Source organism: Eriocheir sinensis, chromosome 35, assembly GCF_024679095.1.
Source record: "Eriocheir sinensis breed Jianghai 21 chromosome 35, ASM2467909v1, whole genome shotgun sequence".
Classification (NCBI taxonomy): domain Eukaryota; kingdom Metazoa; phylum Arthropoda; class Malacostraca; order Decapoda; family Varunidae; genus Eriocheir; species Eriocheir sinensis.
The window spans coordinates 7,209,891-7,231,089 of record NC_066543.1 but is presented as its reverse complement, the minus strand read 5'-3'; the positions used below and the strand labels follow the sequence as shown (position 1 = coordinate 7,231,089).

The following is a 21,199-nucleotide window of genomic DNA, read 5'->3' as shown; positions in this document are numbered from 1 at the left end:
CTGCACACCCGGCTCCCCCGTCCCCCCAACAGCCAACAAATATGCGTGTTATGCACCTGTACTGGTGCCCTGCGCATCATATATCCAGATCCAGATTGGACGTGGGAACCTCGCTTGCCCTCTTCTGCATCATCTTCACTGTCTTATGAATGTCTTGTGTCTTGTTCTGGTATGATTGCAGTTGCTTCTAGTAAAGGGTTGCTTGCATTTTCCTTGCAAGCTCGTTTGCCAGGATAAGCCGCAGTCCTGCCTAGATATGTTAAGGTGGGCCACCATTTTCAATTGGCGAGTCATCTCAGTTCAAGGAGACCCCAGTCATGTGACAAATGACAAATCGTTCACTAAAGATGGAGCATGTGGGACCTTCTATCAAATGCAGACCATACTACCCATCGCTGTGTAGGAAACAATTGAGCTTTTTTCAACATTTGGGTAATTTTCATCTGTTAGGGTCAGTGCATTTCTGATGAGCTCCTGACACTCAGAGAAGTTTTTGGTTGTCAAAGGTCTGTTTGAATCTATATACATCATATTACTAAGCCAATTAAAGTAAGAAACTGACTTTTATGACCTTGCGTTAGTCCAAATTCACGTAGTATATAATTTAAATACGTAAATTAATAATTCCCTGTAGACTACCTTTCCTCTCATCTTTGGTGTCAGTATATGGCCCTTTGTTTTTATTTTAGTGTTAATAATAATGTGTTTGTGTGTTTGCGCGCATGAGTACGCATGCATTTAGAGGCATACAAAATACACATAATTGAGCAAGCTGGTATCAAACCCAGACTTGTTTTTCCACACATGGTGTTAGACATGATACTCACCCTGGCAGGGCTGCTGACCTGGGGTGCTGCTGAGCCAGCACAGGAGCAGCTGACTCAAGTGATACATTCCTTGATATACTTTGGGCAAGTGTTTCCTCATCTCTCTTTGTTGCTGTCACTTCTCATTCACTAAAAATTTTCCCTCCCAGTTCCACACAAACTATTTAGTTTACTTTGTTATTTGGTGAAAGTAGATAAAAACATATCTTCCTCATCCAACTCAGTCATATATATTGTAAAGCATGCTTTCAAAATTATCATAAGAAATTATAATTGTTTTCTCATCTGTCATTAAGATATATTTGTCTTGTTCACTTACAAGCTATTCATTCACAATGACTTGCATTCCAGAGGAGTTGGGTGATTGCTGTGTAATTGTAATTTGCTTTCATAGAGCATTCTCTGATGGGAGCAGCAATAATATAATAATGTGTTAACATCAAGTGATGATTAACACATCAGGATGTAGATAATGCATGTAAAGTCCCATGAGTAGAAGTTTAAAAGGATATGAGATTCTCATCTGGCTGATAGATTCTTCATGGCTTGTGAGCAAGTTTCCTCATTCAAGACACCATATTTTGAAATAGCACCACTTGAGTGTCACCTGTCTGTCCCCCAAGATAATACACCTTGACTTACAATTTTTATTTATTTATTTATTTATTTATTTATTTATTTTTTTTTTTTTTAAACAGTGCCAGTACAGACATATGGTCCAAAAGACTGGTTGTGACAGACTATATCAGTATCACTGATATAAATTGAAACCTAAATGGAAGGATTTTATTGGTTTTCTAACAGCATAAGACAGTTCTGTCTTGACAGAAATGTTCATATTGAGCTTAAGGTAATGCAAATAAGCACATGAAAATCCCTCCTATATCGAGTGGCAATGGGAACATTACTTTTTTATTGAGTTGTCGACTTGTGGGGAGGCTATGGCCGAGTGGTTATTGTGCGAGCATGGTGTTCAGGAGGACACAGGTTTGTGTCCCACCCGACGCCACAAACTGGGATTTTTCAGTCACTGCCGAGTGGCTTCAGACTACCCACCCGTATGCTGTCCTGAAGACCCCCTATCAACCTGGGCTCGAAATTCTCTCCAAAAAGAGGGTCAAAGATGAGCTTTGAGGAACAGCATTAGCCAAGCAAGATGGCGCTGCTATAAACACTTGCCTGCGCCATAACAGGCTGGGGCCGACCATCAGGCCCCACCATGAAAGCCTAAAGGTGCCATAGGTAGAACGTAATAAAAAAATAAAAAAATGGATGCCATTGAATTCAGTGTTCATTTACCTAGTTGTGATTTACAAGAAGCAAGCTACATATGATGGTGTGTGTGTGTGTGTGTATTTACCTAGTTGTAGTTTTACAGGGCCTGGGCTTTACGCTCGTGTGGTCCCGTCTCCGTATCTCCATTTATGTGTGTGTGTGTGTTTGTTTACTTCTAGTTATATACAGAAAATGAGCTAAGCTCGTGGGGTCCCGTCCATGTCTCAATTGATCAAACTTAGCTCTAAACTTAATTACGATTCTGGATTGGATAATTTCTTTGTACGAAAAATTTCATTTTCACATCCTTCAAACATCTGGTTTTTCCTGTGTAGCAGAAATGCATGGTAGTTGAGTTAAAGAATCAATGAAAATAATTATTTGGTTATTGGGTGGCTAATCTATCTACATTTTGTACCAATTATACCTCTGCACATTTTCCTACCAAATAGTGTACCAACATGATATTCTTATTTTAACACTCACACTTCTACTTTATTACACTCAGTGATGGTTGGGAGATTCTTGTGAGGTTGCTTGGCCAATGGCCATTGTTATCACACAAAAAAGCAGGCAGGTTTGGTTCACTTGTTAGGTGTACAACTCCCTGCAGGTGGTGGGGTGATCCAAACTGGAGAGTTGATCAGCTGAGGGCAAAAAAAAATGGGTAACAATGACAGCTCCCTCGCAATATTACCTCTGCAGCTCATAGAGGTGACCATTTACCAGAAACAGCAATCCTAGTATATATGACTTCATGACTTCTAAATCCTTCCTTAAAACTCCTCGAGTAATGAATTATAGATAAAAAAAAAAACAAGTGACTGCAGTATAATTGTTTAAAACTGCTGACATTCTGTATAAGTATACGTACATACTTGTATGTTCTAAACACTGTTTGGGTTAATTACATGAAAATGAATTATTATTAGAAGCAAGGTAAAATGGGCCTAATAATACAGATTTCACAGCTCGTGCAGCTCTGACCATCCATTCCTTTTGGGAAAAGTACATCAACATTCCTGAGTGGCAGTCTGGAACCTGATGACAGTAGCCACACCAAGGAAGTTCTCATCACTTGTTGACTTCAGTAGAAAAAAAGTTTTATATTTAAAACAAGAAAGTGAAAGTCTAAAGTTTTACCTAGTTTGGCAGTCAAGGACAAAATATTTCCAGGCATTTGATCAAGTAATGTAAGGCAGAGGTAGTGGCAGCACCGTTTGTTGTGAAGCCTCCCCTCCTTAGCCTTGGATACCAACTTCATGTACACCAGGCACCCCAATACTAAATATATATATATATATATATATATATATATATATATATATATATATATATATATATATATATATATATATATATATATATATATATATATATATATATATTGAGTAACTGATCATCAATTCTTACCCTATAGTAAAACTTGTTACTTATGAAAGAGCTGGAAAAAGTGACATTGGTATTCTTCAGCACTGATTTTTTAATTGGAATAGGCATTTTGGGCCATTTGGTCTGGCAAATCTGCATTTAGTTTAGGGGGTCTATTTTGGTACCAATTAGCCACCAAACTGAAGTGATTTCTGTGAATAGTTTTGCATATATGTGTATAAGTACAGCTTTGTATATGTAATGAGAATGGGGCAGGACTTGTAAATAGAAGGGTCAGTTGAAGGATGGCATTTTCTCCACTACATAAGGTGAGAGTCAGGCAGTGATTTATATGACAACATCCACTAAAAGGTAGGCAGATTTTTCTTTTTATATATATATACATATGTTTGTTTTCTTTCACTTTCTGAGAAGTGTCACACGTTTCCAGTAATGTTCTGCTCAGCTTAGAAATTATCACATCCAATGACTGTTCTTTGTTATTCTAACTCCACATATATATGAGTGTTGTGCAACTTACTGCCCTGTGCTGTCTCCTACAACCACCATCACCACCACCTCATTACACAGGTTGACAACCTGATTAGTCAAGGTCTTGGGTCTTGTAAGAGACAGGGGGACCCTTAACACTGCTGGCTTGATTGTGTGTGTGTGTGTGTGTGTGTGTGTGTGTGTGTGTGTGTGTGTGTGTGTTTGAGCTAACCAGTAATGTGTGTGTGTTTGTTGGTGTGTTACAGGGAATGCATGACATGTTCATCTCTCCGGCGGGAGGTGAGCCCAGTGCAGTCTTGCATGCCCCTGCCACTTCTGGACAGTGCCTGCAGAGGAAGCGAAAATTGGACCAGATTGGCAGTGGTTACAGCAGCACTGCATCCAGTTATACAGTGACTGCCACAGCAGTGCCAGCCCAAACACTAGCAGCCAAACACCTCTCCCATCAGGTGAGGCTCCCTTTCATGGCTCTCTTGGCCAGAGAGCTTGCTAGCCTCTGATACCTTAATGCCTCAGGCATTATTAGTAAGTGGCTAGCAGAGGCAAGCATGCCCATGTATGCGGAGTAGTTATGGGATTAAGTGGATGAAGGTGGAAGGCAAGGCTGGTGAAGGAGGATGAGTGAAGCTGCTGCATGGTGTTGAAATTAAGAATGGGCAAAGGATTTTGCAGTTTAAACAGGAAAAAAAAAAAATGTAATGTGTGGTAGGTTGGGATGACTGCCTTCAAACTACGTCTATAACTGTAAAGGTGAATGTTTATCTTGGTTTATATATTTTTTGTTGAGCCAATTATTTTTGCATGATTGCATGACAAAACATTCTTGTAGTCTAAGACAACAGCATGCACAAAGATATATGTTAGATAACCTGTTGTGGCTTTGGCACATAGTAATGTGTTAACACTGGCATCCATGAGATTCCCTCTTTTATTGGACAGTATTAAAACAACTCTGGTGTGATTGAAACATTTGCTGTAGGTGCTATAATTTTTTATACAACAAGGGAGGCAGCCTAAGGGCAAGAAATAAAGAGGAACAAAAAGGTCCACTAGATGCTGTTCCAATAAAAGAAAACAGAAGGAGAGGTCAAAAGAGAGGTCAGTTTTGGGTTGAGAGGTGTCTTGATAATCTTTTCTTGAAAGAGCTCAAGTTGTAGCCAGGGGGAAATACAGATGAAAAAAGGCTGTTCCAGAGTTTACCAGTGTAAGGGATAAAAGAAGGAAGATTCTGGTTGACTTACATAAGGGATATGGATAGACTAGGTATGAAAATGAGTGGAAAGTTGTTTGCAGTGAGGATGCAGGAGGGGGGAAGGCATGCAATTAGCAAGTTCAGAAGGGCAGTCAGCATGAAAATATTGGTAGGAAATAGAAAGAGATGCAACATGTGGTGGAATTTAAGAGGTAGAAGACTGCTAGTAAAAGGATGAGATGAAGGGTCTTTGACTCCACTCTGTCCAAGAAAGCTGTGTGGGTGGAGCCACACATGGTATTGGGCTATTTTTTGCCACTGGTAGTGGTATTTGGTGTAAATTGCAGTCTACAGGTTGTGGTGTATTTGTAGTTGTGTTCGTGGTACAGTCCACCTGTGAAGTGATGATCCTTTGGCTACTTTGGTTTTGCTATTTGAACCAGGAATGAGACATACTGATGCTGAAACAAAGTATCTAGATGTTAAACTGGTTGGGTTCATTAGCTCATTTCTGCCAGTGACATTCTTACCTTCCAACTTATTAGATCTCATGTTGTGCTATGTTCACTAGATTTATTTATACTGACTTCAAATGCATCTTGAATATACTGATGTTTGTTGTGCACATCATTAACCAGTATACGGATGCTGTAATGGCTTTACCTGCCTCTTATGTACATATTATTATACTAATATAAACATACATATAGATAGATTTATACTTCAATACAGTAGAGTTGCATGTGCATGTTTGTTTACAGTATTGCAAGGATTAGCATCATGCAGACCTCAAGTGAAGGTATTTCTAGAAAGCTGAGATCTTGTGGCTTAGTTCAGTCACTTAAAATGTATGTGCATACCAAACCATTTATAGAAATACAAACATGGACAGGTTTATGTATACATTGATTATATGATTAAAACAATTTGAATGCATTTTGTCAAGAAGGAAAGGAAGGTAGGGTAAATGTTTGAAGATAATTATTTGTATTTAATACATTTTGATAAACTTTAAATTATAAAACATGGAAAGTCTACTTCAACCATATGGGGTTTTTATGTCGTTGGATATCTTATCTCACCCTTCCTGATACGGGCACCTAACACACTGGAGTAGCAAGCATTCACTGGAGAAACAATTTGCTTCCACCATCTAGCAGTATGGTGGGGAAGGTGTAAGGAAATGAGAGCATCAGTTTTATGTATCCAAAAAGAAGGAAATGAGAACATCAGTTATATGTATCCAAAAAGAAGAGGCCAGTAAAGGGCTAATTGGCCTGCAAGATATTTTAACTTAAATATATTCCACATTAATTTATTCACTCATTTTTATGGTAACTGCCACAGAAAATGTAGGATGGGAGGGAATAAAGAAACCCTCCGTAAAATGACTGGATGTCACTGTATATCTTGATGATCTTAAGGGTAGAGATAAGAGCTGTTGCCAGAGCTCCCTACCTCCTCCCATGAATATAGAACTTTGAGTGCCTGGAATGTCTCCTTTCACAATAGTGCTACTCACTGCTTTTCTCTTTTCTTCCTTGGGGCATTGCTATTTGAATTTAGGACTGACTGTAGTAGATTGGTGGGAATATGATGTGAAATAAAATGTCGAAAGATGGATATAATGGATGAAGAAGCACAGATTAACAGCATTCTCTCTCTCTCTCTCTCTCTCTCTCTCTCTCTTTTTTTTTTTTTTTTTTCGTGCAATAAATAGGTGTAATTTTAAAAGGCTGAATGACCAGGGCTAAAGTACAATAACCATAAGTGACTCATGCAATATATAACTCACAACATAAATATGGTGACTGGTAAGAAAGGTGTATGAGGAAGAAACACTTCAGACATGTTAATATTTAGTAGGGTAATAAATTATATCCTGGAAAAGGAGTTAAAATCATGTTACACCCTTGCCCAGCTGACACATAGGTAATATCTGCCTGTCATCAAAAACTGGCTTAGAGATTGTGTTTTCCCATTAATACAAATGGTTATGAATCCTGACCATGTTGTTAAGTGGATAAATCAAGAGATAAAATCATGATAAATTTTGGCAGTATGTGGTATTTATGCCATACTGCCTTATCTCCCATAACCCATCCTCACAATATGTGGTATCTGGGGCATACTGTATCATCTCCCATCTCAGTTGGACCCATGCTACAAGTGGGTCTTTCAATAATTTTTCATTTTACTCTTAGATTCGCAGGCACATATGACTGCTTAGAAATTGAGGTAGTACCACTTGTTGAAGCATTCATTCGAGTTGATCCATTCATTTAAGATTTTGTATATTAATATTAAGAGAGAAACACTCATCACTACAGAATGGAGGCATGTGCCTTGGCAGCCAAAGTGGGAGTGTATGAGAATTGCATGTAGGTATTATTTAAATTTTTAGATGCATTTCCATTCGTATAACCAAATGTTGCATTCGTATGTAGATTTTTGGTGCAAAAGAAAATGTGCATGGACAGACATTTAGCACGTTCCTTTAGTATTACCTATATTGTGTTAAATGGAGGGTCTAATGATTCCTGTATGCCATTGGGTTTTGCTTTTGCATCGGTATGTAGCTTATAAGCTGTTTGGTGTGCATGATAGTAAGTTTGCAATTAGTTCTCAAGTCCTAGTGTTTAGGTGGAGAACATTAGGAGAGGCAACGTTTCATTGAAATAGATTGAATCGATGTAGTGGTGAAAGGTTACTGTGAGCTTTGATTGAAGTGAAGTATTTTTGGGATCCATGTAGCACAGTTGTTTTCTATGTCTGTTTCAGGCTGGTAGTTTGTTTAGTGATGGCGTGACCTTGAGCCAGAGCAAGCCGCCGCAGCAGCAGCAGCAGCCGCAGCAGCAACCGCCTCCCCCCCACCAGACTCCACAGGACCATCATCAACAGCAGCAGCATGGGCAACATCAGCAGACTCACAAGATTAGTAGTAACAGCACTGCCTCTTCATCCTCCTCCTCTTCATCATCATCAGGACACCACCACCACCACCATCACCACCACCACCACCACTCAGCCAGAGGTATGTAACATAATTTTGTTGCATTCATGCAGACTCAAAAAACAGTACTATCTGTGCTGTTGGGTAATAGTAACTTCAAAGGGTAAACATATTGGATCATTAATTCCTCAAAGGTAATTTTACTAAATGTAAGTAGCCTACAGGTACCCCTCCCTTCAACACAAAATCAATTTAGTACAAGTTCCTTTGGTACCTATTTTGTGTTAAATGGAAAGTCTACTGTAGTTGAGAACTATGTTGGGCATCATAATTTTTATTGCTTTCACAGACTGCAGCTTTTTATATCTAAAGTTGGTGGATAACTAGGGTCTTTTTTTGCAGTGGCAGGTTCAACTGTCAGTTACCAACACCAGCAACATCACCACCAGCCTGTACAACAGCAACGAGCATCAACCATCAAGCTCTTAGATCCATATCAAAAGTGCTCCACAAAGGTAATTGCTCTACTAGATAATTTTAAGTGGGCAGCCATACCATTTTAACACTATGCCCAGATGCCCCACCTGCATGTGATGCCAGACCTCCGTGGGGTCTGAGTGCCTATGGGTCTTTTCCTCTCCACTGAATAATAAGTTAAGCTATGTTTTAGGTACCCATTTTTTATAATGTTTAGATTCTTAAATAAGAGGAAGACCAAGGATCAATGAACTGTGTAAGCATCAGTGAAAAAATTTTAGGTAGAAAAATTCAAAACCTTAAAAGCTTTTTCAAGGAAGAAGAGGGAAATTTTTTTTTTTGAATGATCTTGGTGCCAGCTCGTCATTTAACGCAGGAAAATGGGGATCCACTACTATGGCTTTTACTGCTGTAGTAACAATGCAACTGCATTGGAGTAGGGCTGACTATACAGTAAATTTTCAAGACTTGCAATTATGGTATTGTAGATTACTTTTCAATATTAGAAATATAATTGTGGTTGGTTTGTTATGTTAAATTTTCATCAAGTACTACATTGCTTTAAATTGATTAAAATTTATTTTCAACTTGTAGCGCAAGTGTTTCGACCACAATGGTCACAGTGGCGGTAACTCAGGTGTAGAGAGCAGTAAGGTGGGGGCCCCAGGTGGTGCCCCAGCCACGACCACCAAGACGGTGGCCCACGGTAAGGTGGCCCTGGGTGGCGGCCAAAACAATGCCACCAAGGGCGGAAACTCCTCAGCTGCAGATGGAGACTACCAGGTGAGGCCGGGTGCTGTTTTCCTCTTGAGAATAACTGATGTTAAGAGTAGGTTTGTTAGCTTTATAGTACTCCATTTTAGATGCCACATGGATATGATACATACTGTTTATATTTGTTTATTAATTTCAAATGCATAATACAAACTATATTTTTGTTTTCAGCTGGTGCAGCATGAGACACTGTTTTCACTCACAGCACAATATGAAGTGCTGGAGTTCCTGGGGCGGGGCACGTTCGGTCAGGTGGTCAAGTGCTGGAAGAAAGGCACAAGCGACATTGTGGCCATCAAGATCCTCAAAAACCACCCCTCATATGCTAGACAGGGTCAGATTGAGGTGAGAGAGTATATTCCTATGCAATTCAAGCAAGGGTGTGCTGAGGAGTGCTCTGATAGGGAAAGTTAGAGATGCTTCTGCTTCGGCAGGAACTTCTGTTGGGAAGTTCCTGTGAGGGAACAAGACATGAGATATAGATAGATAGTAATGCTTATAATGAGTGTATGCAAAGTGTTACAAAATGGAAACACTGCTGTATATATTATTAACCCTCTCGCGCACCATAAGTTTCAATTAGTTTTCTTTTCCGCGTTCATTTCAAATATTGGGTCTCGCTAGTCAAGGTATTTTTTTTTTTTTAGCGCGCCGAAAAATTCCGTTTCTCATCTCCTTTCTTACCCCAATCCTGCATTTGTCATTATACATAATATATCAATGGCTTCCTTATTTGTTGTAGTTTTTCATGAATCAATAAAGAAATAATAATAGTAATTCATAGGACCGTTTATGGACATGGAACAAAGTGCGCATAAACAATTTTTCAACTTTGGTCATGTTCCCAACTCCATAACTAAAAACTTTGTGGGTCAACTTTTCCAGGTAGATGTATTTATAATAGCAGAATTTTATCAGGATTCTTATGGTTCCTTCAAATCTCCAATTGGACAATTAGCACCATGAAATATTTGCGGAGAAGTAAAAATATTGAGTAGGGGAGGAGGGAGCGGGTCCAGCGGGGAGGGAAGTACGACTCCTGTCCTGTCCTCCACGCTGTCCCATTCTGTGCCTTCATTACCTTCTGAATCTAAGTCTTTTTCGCTCATCACTTTCTCTAACAAAGTGGAGAATGCTTTCTGTTTCACTTACCACTACTTTCACTGTGAGTACAAGAGTGGGTAATATTCCTCAGGTTTCAGGGGCCTCTGTGCCATAAAAGTAATATTTTTGTTCAAATTGACGCCAATGGCGTCACGGTGCACTTTGGCCCTAAAAATTTTTACACACCATTGGTGTCACGGTGCACGAGAGGGTTAATTTTATTATATTTGATTGTATTCACTAAACTGTTTCTGCTTTCTGAAAGTGTGTCTCAAAACATTGTTAGGGCTATATTAATCTTTTCTCTTGATATTAACAATCAGGTTGGAATCCTTACAAGACTTAGCCAGGAGAATGCAGATGATTACAACTTCGTTCGAGCCTTTGAGTGTTTCCAACACAAGAACCACACCTGTCTGGTGTTTGAGATGCTGGAGCAAAACCTCTATGACTTCCTCAAACAGAACAAATTTTCCCCATTGCCCCTCAAGTTTATACGACCCATACTTCAGCAGGTCTTGACAGCTCTCCTCAAACTTAAGGTTGGTGACATGTAAATGGTAGTTATAATTGGGGTGTTCAGTATATGAACGTACATTCTGCTGTGTTTCCCAAAACAAAAAATATAGTCAAAAAATCATTTAACAATTAAATCTGAAAGGCTGATAGGTAACTTCCTCATCAGGAGGCTATTATTGGCTAAGCGACTTGTGCTCTACTGTGTGGGTCCTGCTTCCAGTTATACCAAAGTAATATCCATGTGGTTTCTGATTTGAGATTATACATTGTCATAAAATTACTGGCAGATACAAAGCTCACTGCTGTTCACCACAGTTTTAAAACTAACATTATATATACATTTTTTCTAAGGTGAAGGATATAGGCCAAGGGAAAAAAACATGAGAAACAATATGCAAATTATCTTTCTTTAAATTAAATTTACATTGATGGGTGATATGATTTTGGTGGCTGTGAAACCACAAACCAATATTCTTAGATCTAATGTTATTTATTAAAAGTTAACATTTAGAAATTTCTAGTTTTATAATTTAGTGCATGTTTTCTCTACAGTTATTATGAATATTATGAGTTAAGATAAATTCAATAAAATATTGTGTCCAGTGAATTAGAGAGAGAGAGAGAGAGAATTTCAATATATATATATATATATATATATATATATATATATATATATATATATATATATATATATATATATATATATATATATATATATATATATATATATATATATATATATATATATATATATATATATATATATATATATATATATATATATATATATATATATATATATATATATATATATATATATATATATATATATATATATATATATATATATATATATATATATATATATATATATATATATATATTATATATATATATATATATATATATTTATATATATTTATATATATTAACTAACTAATCACCTTTTTTTTATGAGGATACAGACTAAAATTCTGGCCCCATCTGTTAGTTCCCCTAACTGTTCAGAATAAAAAGTTTATTGGCAGAAGTATAAAAAGAATTGAAATATTAAATTTCCAGTTCAGATTTTCAACGAAGATTTTATGGAGACTATTCATTGTAGGGAGGGGTAGTGGTAAAATTGATGACTTTGTATGACTATTGTTGTGTGTTTGTTAATATTTTCCTATTATTCTTTTTTTTTTTTAACTTAGAACCAAACACTAATGAAATTTGTTTTAATCCTAACAGCAACTTGGCCTCATTCATGCTGATCTCAAACCAGAGAACATCATGCTGGTAGATCCTGTAAGACAGCCATACCGTGTCAAGGTCATAGACTTTGGCAGTGCATCGCATGTAAGCAAGGCTGTGTGCAACACCTACCTACAGTCACGCTACTATCGAGCTCCAGAGATCGTCCTTGGGCTTCCGTTTTCTGAAGCTATTGACATGTGGTCACTTGGCTGTGTTATTGCTGAACTCTTCTTGGGATGGCCACTTTACCCTGGGTCATCTGAATATGACCAGGTATGTTTCAGACCTGGAGCTACTCCTTGCATTGTAGAACATCTTTATCTGTTCTTCACATGTTATATAGTTCTTCAGTGAATTGCATTGATAGCACATTACAATTTACAGACATGGTGTCCTCTCACTTTCAGATTCGTTACATCAGCCAAACGCAAGGGATTCCTGCCGAGCACATGCTGAATAATGCTACAAAAACGACCAAGTTTTTCTACAGGGATAATGAGTCCACCTATCCATTCTGGCGACTTAAGGTATCTTAGTGAGATAGATCATCTTTTTACTGGAAGGGATTGCAGGCCCTAGCAGATCAGAGATTGGACTCACTGCTAGCCATGGGCTGGGAAACAGAACTTCTGAAAGGATAGGATTCCCCAGCTACCCCAACATAGTATATAATCAAGCTCTTAGGGAGAAATAGCTCCAACTATATAAAGAACTTAACTTCTTTAGAACAATTGATTTACATAGCACATAGAATATTACAATTTTTTCATCATTTTAGAAACAGGTTTTTCAATGTTACATCACTTTACATGTCCTATTTCCATTTTGACAGACACCTGAAGAACATGAAGGAGAGACAGGCATCAAGAGTAAAGAGGCCCGCAAATACATATTCAACTGTTTAGACGACATGGGCCAAGTTAATGTGCCCACAGAACTTGAAGGTGGAGAACTGCTGGCAGAAAAGGCTGATCGGAGGGAGTTCATCGACCTCTTGAAGCGAATGTTGACCATGGACCAGGAGAGACGCATCAGCCCTGGCGAGGCATTACAACACAGCTTTGTCACACTTCAACACCTTCTGGACTACCCTCACTGTTCCAATGTCAAGGCTTCCATGCAGGTGGGCTGGCTGCTTTTTTTTGTGTGTGTGTGTGCTTAGGTGCTAATGAAAGGAATCAGTGACCAATATCATGCTGTAATTTTTATATAATCAGTTTAGAAAGATGGGATGTGGGGCAGTATAAGTATTCACAACTTACTCAGCAGATGATGGAGGTATGTCGAAGGCCTGCTCCGCCTTATCCAACTGCTGCTGCAGTATCTCAGGCCCAGGCTCTCCCTCCCTCACTTATGCCCAACTATGTTCACACCACCAATGGTTCTGTCACCCTTACTTTCAACAATCAGATCACTAACCAAGTAAGGATACTTTTGTTCATCTATATAGCTTAATTATGGATAAAAAATATAATTCATATGCAGTTTTAAGACTGGAAATCTGTATAGATTTAACTGCCTGTTTATCATACATTTTCAGATGGAATTTTTTTCGAGTAAAAAATAAATACTGTTGTGTAATTGTGTGCATGTTAACATTTATATTCCTTCATATTGTCTTTGCAGTACGGGCTATATCAAAGCAGTCGCAGTGGCCGTGGATACAGTGGAAGCAGTCGAGGAGAAGCTGCAGCAGCAGCAGCAGCAGCAGCAAGTTTTCAACCACAGTTGGTGTCCTCTATTTTATGTCCTCCTCCTTATCAAGGCCTAGCCTCCCCCGGAAAACACGTGACGGTTGTTACTCAGCAACCTCAGTTACAGCTGCAGCCATCACTGCTTCCCCAGCAGGTAGGATTTTTCCTCTTACTCATTTAAGTACTATAATATTAAAATTGATCTAAAAGGAGATGTAAAAGGCTGGTATCAAGTTCTAATGATATAGTTGAATATTTGATGATGCTCCCATTTCCAGTGATCATATGTTTTTTTTTATTGGATTCTGATGTAGGGTTCACTCTATGCAGGTTGGTGGTGGAAGCCAATATGTGCCTGTGTCGATGGTGGAGCAGCCAGCGCGTGGGATGCTGCTTACTACAGGGGCAGCAGTGGGTGGTGGATGGGGTCGGGGAGGGCAAATGGCCTTGGTGCCAGGAGGTTGGCAGCAACTTCCTCAACCACCAACATCCTTGCAGCAGCCAGCTAGTTTGCTTCCTGATGCCACAGACGCTTGGCGGCGCACCTTTCTGGTGGACTCCTCAGTGGTACAGGGCGATGCCCCACCTACCATGTTTCCAGTCGATCTCCATCCAGAACTGTATGAGTACCCTTCAGGAACGTGGACTGGAAGTAAGCGCCCTAGCAAGGCCTCCCTGATGGGCCACTCGACCGCACATGCTGCCCACACCCTCCATGTCAGCGGCCGACCAGCCCAGCCGCCAGCCCATGACAAAAAGGATCTAAGTCAACAGTTGTCACCAGTCAAGAAGCGGGTGAAGGAGGGCACACCACCTGGGGCGCCCTCACACTGGGCTAACAGTGGCACTGCACCTCAAATAAGCCACAGCAACTACCACACCAGTCACAAGTAAGTACACAGTAAAGCAAGTGTTACCAACTTTCTTCATCTGTCATACATTCAATTATTTTACTGCACCATTAAAGGACACTGCTATATTTTGATGTAAAATATGAAGCACAATTTATATGAAGAGACATTTCCTCAAAGTTAGATTGTATTCATTCTTATCAGTGATTTCTCCATTAAAAGTAGCTTTGTAGAAGTGAAATCCAAAATTTTCCTACAAACTTTGTGCATTCTAAGATGAGAACTCGTTTTGGAACAGATAAGATCAATTAGATTGTACAATAAATCATTTATGGTCCCAAATTAGACCTCTGAACCATTTTGAGTCGAGTCGAGATATCAGAGTTCTCCTGAAGGTTAATCAGAGATATTCAGCTAAGAATGTTCTCATATGTAGTTAGGTAATTTTTATAACTATATACCACTCCATTTTAGAGATACTTTAGTAAAGAATAGACAAACAGACAGTCAACGACAAAAATATTATTGTCCTCCTCGCTGTGCTGATGCAGAGTATAATAAGCCATTTTCATTAGTGACAAGATTAGTTAATGATATGTGATAATTTCTTATTTGTGGCTCTGAGGGATTCTTTTGTATAAATTAGTTTTTTTTTTATGCTTAGAGCAGCCATTTTATTGTGATATTTTATTGAATATGTAATGTGTGTAAAAGAGGTATAAAATGATGGAAAACAAATTGAAAATATTGCAATATATAAATTTATTAGGATCAGTACCTTGCAAGTTTCTTGAAGAAAGATGATTTCAGATGTATGGATAGTGTTTTTCTGTCATCTATGTTTGGTTCAGAGTAAGTGATGTTTGTGGCAATGAGGAGGTTGAGAATTTTTGACAAACACGACGATATTTTCCTCCAGCAGTCATCATTCAGCACATCACAACGGGCACCATCAGAGTCATATCCACCACCAGAGTCACCACTCGAGTCACCATGCACCTCACTCCTCCAGCCATCACCCTCTGTCCCACAGCAATCACCAAGGTCACAGCAGCAGCAGCAGTAACAGTGGTAGCCATAGCTCTCATGCAGGTAGGTCTTTATATTCTGTGCACAAACCACATTAGATTTATACGCCTTTTTGCAAGTGTGAATAGTGACTAACATAAACAACTGCTCTGTACTGATGTACAATATTATTATTTATCCAATTATAGGTAAGTTGACAATGTTTTAGGTTTCACACATTTTAATGAAGATGGCAATATATGATCAATGTCAAATAAGGATGTTGAAATGTAACTCTAGCAGATATTGCATTGGCATTGGACTCTGACTCAGAGTTTATTTATGGGTTTGTCATTCAAAAATTTTAATGCTTTGCAACCACCAAAACATAATAATTTGCATCTTTTTTTATTTATATATTCAATGATTTTCCTTTTCTTGTAGTTGGACATTCTACTCAGCCCAGTCAGCAAACCCATAGTAGTCAGCAGCACTCAAGCAGCAGTTACAGCAGCAGCGTGACTGGCAGCAGTCGTCAGCAGACTATAACTATCCGTGACACTCCATCACCTGCCGTGTCAGTCATAACTATCAGTGATAGTGATGATGAAGCTGGAGGTAAGGGTTTTCTTCATCTCAAGCATTAATGTTAGAGTGTTAGTGGCATGAAGACTTTGCACTTATGCATTATCGAACTTTGCATTATGACCATGAAAGATGTTGCAGATATATAACTAGCCAATGCCAGTGATTGGGGCAGTAGCAACAAATCTTTGTGTGTGTGTGTGGTGGGTTTCCTATTATTAACCCTTACATTACGGCGATCGTTTATATAAGTGCGCTGCCACATGCCCCACCCGTACGGGGATCATATATATAATCATCACACTCTACACTCCCTACGTTTCAAATATACCGCCAGTTCTTGACTCAGAAGAATGGTGGAGGCATCTGGCATCCATACACACACTCATTCGTCTCAATGCGCAGCCTACCGAAGGCCACAGATCATTTTCCATTTTTGTTCGGAATACATCTGGCATGTCTCGTGGCATGTCAGGCAGTTCCTCTGCTCCGGGCGGAAGTAGACCACGAGCGAATCAAAGTGACAGTGACTCTGATGACTGCTATGGTAGTGACATTGACAGAGGAGGGAAGGGCATGTAGGTAGAGAGAGAGAGAGAGAGAGAGAGAGAGAGAGAGAGAGAGAGGGAAGGCGAGAGGGACGGAGAGAGCGAAGGAGAGAGAGAGAGAGAGAGAGAGAGAGAGAGAGAGAGAGAGAGAGAGAGAGAGAGAGAGAGAGAGAGAGAGAGAGGAGGAGGGAGGGAGGAGGGAGGCGGAGAGAGAGAGAGAGAGAGAGAGAGAGCGAGAGAGAGAGAGAGAGAGAGAGAGAGAGAGAGAGTGGGGTGCTTCCAGGCGACATGTCACGGCCACGAGAAAATGCGCAATATTTTCGGCTGTCATAACTTTATTATTATTAGGAGAGAAGTTTTATTACTCCACCATATATACTAGATGAATATACAACTATTGCACAGAAGAAAGGCACCATTTCCACCTCTTTTAAATGTCTAAATTTTCCCTGTGCACAGCATCCAGAGAAATATATCGCCACCCGTATTCTAAGGGTTAAGCAATCCTCCCTTTTCTGATAGGGGTATTTTCTTGTTCTTTAGGGATTAACTTGTGGTGAATCAGGAAATGTAGCCTTTTGTAGCAAGTAGACTGATCATAAGTGAACACAATAATATGTTAATCATTGCATTCAGTGTTTTGAAATTTTTTCAGGTAAATGTTGCAAGGATCGTCACTGTTCCACGTGTGTCAACAACAATCATAACAAGATCTCCACGAGTAGTTCACACCAGCAGTCTCAAGCATCGCATGATGACAAATACTCTAGGTAGTATAAGTTATTTGTGTCAGTATACAGTGTAAATATACTTTTCTTAACATTATCTCTCTCTCTCTCTCTCTCTCTCTCTCTCTCTCTCTCTCTCTCTCTCTCTCTCTATATATATATATATATATATATATATATATATATATATATATATATATATATATATATATATATATATATATATATGACAGTTACATGATTTAAACTGGGCTCATTCAGTCCTTTCACTACATCTATTTTGGTCCAACTTTGCTTGTTCTGCTGCTAATAATCTTTACATCTGGATAATTCCATGTATCAATGATCATTGAAGTCAAACTCCTTTACATCCTTTCTGCATCTTGTTCTCATTTTATGTTCATGTTTCTTTTTGCTTTCATTTTCCCTTACCACCAAACATTCCCTGTCTGCATTCTCCAGGCCCTTTGTGAGTTTAATTGCCATGATTAATTCACTTTATCTTGCAATATAGGCAACTCCATTTTGCAGTCTCACTGGGTTTTTTTAAAATTTTGGTATAATTTTTAATACCACTTAATGTCCTTTTCAACTTTTTTTTTTTTTTTTTTTTTTTTTTCTGCAGGTGAAGTTACCACACCATGACAGCATATTGTTATCTTAATCTTATATCTCTTATAGTAATTCTTTGCACCTCTTCAGCTTAATTGAAGGCTACTTTGTCAGCAACCTAAATCATTTCCCAGTTATCTTGAATCCTATTCTTGGGAAATGTTAATTTTTGTACTGACATTTCTCGGTCTTTCTATGTTATTCTTTACCAAGGGCCTCCCATCCAATATCACATCCCATCTGTTATCTTCCTCACATTCCCATTTCTACAACATGAATTTTTTTAGCATTCAAGTTCATTCTTTACTCCATTTATGCAATTTCCCCAGATATTTACATCATATTTTACACATTTTACAACACTCAGTGACTGTATTGGCTAGTCACAACTAACCGGCCTGTCATTTTAATGAAGTACACCTGAAACATAATTGGGTCTAATACCAAACTTTGCAGCACTCACTTGTTACAGTCTTCCATGATGATGCTTTGTCTCATGACTACCCTCATCTCACATTTCTGTCAAGTAGCTAAGCAACTTCTCATCTCCCATATATGTTTTCAGTTTCCAAAGGAGCCTCTTTTGTATCAGTATACCTATACCTACACTGCTGCATCAAATTTGAATTACATTTAATTTTCTTCCTCACAGTTTGTCCCACAACTATTCCTCCGTTGGTGCGTCTCAGAGTCAGAAGAAGCGGCTCCTGGCCAAGGCTCAGAGTGAGTGTGTGCTGCATGTGGCCAAGCCTGAGGCCCGTGACTACTCAACTCAGCAGACCAGAGACACCAGTTACTCCACTAGGTTTGTACAGGCAGTTATATGAGTTATATAAGAGATGCATGTGGTGTTTTAGGTTGGGATGGAGAAAGCAATGAAAGAATGTGTGAGCAGTTTGGTATGGATGTGACAGCGAAAGGAGGGGAGTGGGTGAAGTGTGGTGCGTTGAGATGGTTTGGAGACATGATGAGAATGAATTCTTGAAAAGAGTGTAGAATGAATTCGTGAAGAGAGTGTATGAGGGAAGGATTGAGGGAGAGGTTGTCATGGGAAGACCACCTGTTAAGTGGATCAATAGGGTGATTGAGTACGTATTAGAGCAAGAGAGTTGGAAGTAGCAGGATTGAGTGTGCTGAGAGGGAGTGCCAGAACAGAGAGAGAACGAGACACTTCTGCCACGGCCACCCTCTGAAGGGAAGTTGCCGCGAGGGAGCAGGGCGTTGGAGATATAGATAGATAGAATGTTACCAAACCACCCCCAATTTCAAAACCCATACTGAAGATCAGAAATAAAATCAGAAAGGGATGAGTGGGAAGAATATGCCCTGTATTGTCCAGAGTGTAGTAATCTTAAGAAACTTTGAGGAAAGAGATCAGCTTTTGAGATGTGGTAGGTGTAGTGCCATGGGGATTAAGGAGAAATGGGAAAGATGAAGTAAAATTGTTTGAGATAGTTTTTTGCTGGATGCCAGTTAGTTAGTTTTTAGTTAGTTGATTAATGGATTTGGCTTGATTCGGGCTGAAATATAATGGGTATGATTGTCAAGAGTTTGAAGGCTCATGTATCTTTTGCAAGTTGCATCTTATCTGTGACAGCACAAGAATAAACAAGATTTAACCAGGCCTGGTTAGCATGGGTAGAGAAAGTATGAGGAATATTTGCCTTCATCCTAGAGACAATCACCTTAACCCATAAACTGCGCAATTAAGATTTGGGAATAGCTCCTGGGTGCGCAATAAATGGCAAAACACTAACCTAGTGGAAAACAATTTTTAGTATTACAACACCCAAGAGAGACATGTCGAGCACCAAATAGTGCAAAAACAATAATAATAATTCACTTAATGTGGCAATGATGGCTGGATAAAGGTTGCAGATATGAGGCGACCTTGGGAGCACTGGTAGTGACGGGGTAGATAGGACGGTGGCAGAGGGAAGATGACACATAGCACAGTCACGTCTGAACATTCTCTTGCCATTAATTATTCATTTCAGTTACAACAAACAAAATATATCACAGGAAGCATCACTTTGTCAATTTCAATAATCAACCTCTTGCGCATCATTATCAAGAGGCCAGTCATTAGTTACACCAGCAATATTCTTGTCAAAGTTATGAATGTCTGGCACAAAATCTGATCCATCAGACCAGACGAACGGAGTATGCGTTGTCTCGCGTCTCTGAGGCTACTGTTCTCCCTCTGCCTCCCCCTCCTCTCCCATCCCAGCTGACACCCCTCCCTCACTCATTTCATTAGCTGAGTCTGCTCTTATACCCCCACTGTCGTTTTCCTCATCTTTCTGCCACTCTGAATCATTGGACAGTGATGATGGTGTCAGTGAGTGACTAGGCTAGCTAGTAACTTCCCGCACTGTTGGAGAGGCAGCGTGTCTATGACCTTGAGCGCCAGAAGCATGCTCACGCTTGCCATGCTTCCTCAGACCAGCTGAATCTGATGGTTGAATGCAATCTGAATCACTGTCTCTTTCAAATTTGTCTACTACAATCTTTCTCTTTACCAATACTTTCTTTTTACCCCCTCCCATGCCTCCCCCTCGGTCACGACCGCAGGAGCTATATGAGACTGGTTGGCATCAGTAGATGACATAATTCTACTCTCCATGGCAGCTAAAGAGCAACTAATATGATGATGGTGACTACATGGTGTGAAAGAGGGATGATGTTGCCACAAGAGGTTCATTGGAATATACTTTGGCATTGCGGGAAATATAAATATTCACCTTGGAACATGAGTCATCTTCAGATGTCTGGCGCAGTCTAACTCATAGCATCTTGAGATGTCTGGCGCAGTTTACGGGTTAAAGTGTTAGGCACACACAGGGGTTTCTAACTTAGAAGCAGTAATTGTTTTATAGAAAATCATAATTGTACATCTTCTGAATATATATGTAGTATATATTTACCA

The 21,199-nt window shown here is 39.2% G+C and overlaps 1 protein-coding gene across 5 annotated transcripts in view; it reads left to right on the top strand.

Moving 5' to 3' along the window:
• The window catches only part of LOC127007342 (homeodomain-interacting protein kinase 3-like), a 39,239-nt gene that overhangs the window by 6,124 nt on the left and 11,916 nt on the right, over window positions 1-21,199 (top strand). For 2 of the 5 annotated variants that reach the window (XM_050878173.1, XM_050878175.1), the window contains exons 2-17: window positions 4,232-4,435; window positions 7,960-8,212; window positions 8,534-8,646; window positions 9,203-9,391; window positions 9,554-9,727; window positions 10,810-11,028; window positions 12,239-12,517; window positions 12,652-12,771; window positions 13,077-13,367; window positions 13,511-13,666; window positions 13,871-14,092; window positions 14,269-14,828; window positions 15,709-15,881; window positions 16,242-16,415; window positions 17,586-17,700; window positions 18,923-19,075. In XM_050878173.1, coding sequence (XP_050734130.1) covers window positions 4,235-4,435; window positions 7,960-8,212; window positions 8,534-8,646; window positions 9,203-9,391; window positions 9,554-9,727; window positions 10,810-11,028; window positions 12,239-12,517; window positions 12,652-12,771; window positions 13,077-13,367; window positions 13,511-13,666; window positions 13,871-14,092; window positions 14,269-14,828; window positions 15,709-15,881; window positions 16,242-16,415; window positions 17,586-17,700; window positions 18,923-19,075 — 3,392 coding nt within the window. In that variant the 5' untranslated portion in view covers window positions 4,232-4,234. Of the gene's footprint in view, window positions 1-835; window positions 912-4,231; window positions 4,436-7,959; window positions 8,213-8,533; window positions 8,647-9,202; window positions 9,392-9,553; window positions 9,728-10,809; window positions 11,029-12,238; window positions 12,518-12,651; window positions 12,772-13,076; window positions 13,368-13,510; window positions 13,667-13,870; window positions 14,093-14,268; window positions 14,829-15,708; window positions 15,882-16,241; window positions 16,416-17,585; window positions 17,701-18,922; window positions 19,076-21,199 lie in introns of all 5 variants that reach the window. The other 3 variants (XM_050878174.1, XM_050878177.1, XM_050878176.1) reach the window with 3 other exon arrangements.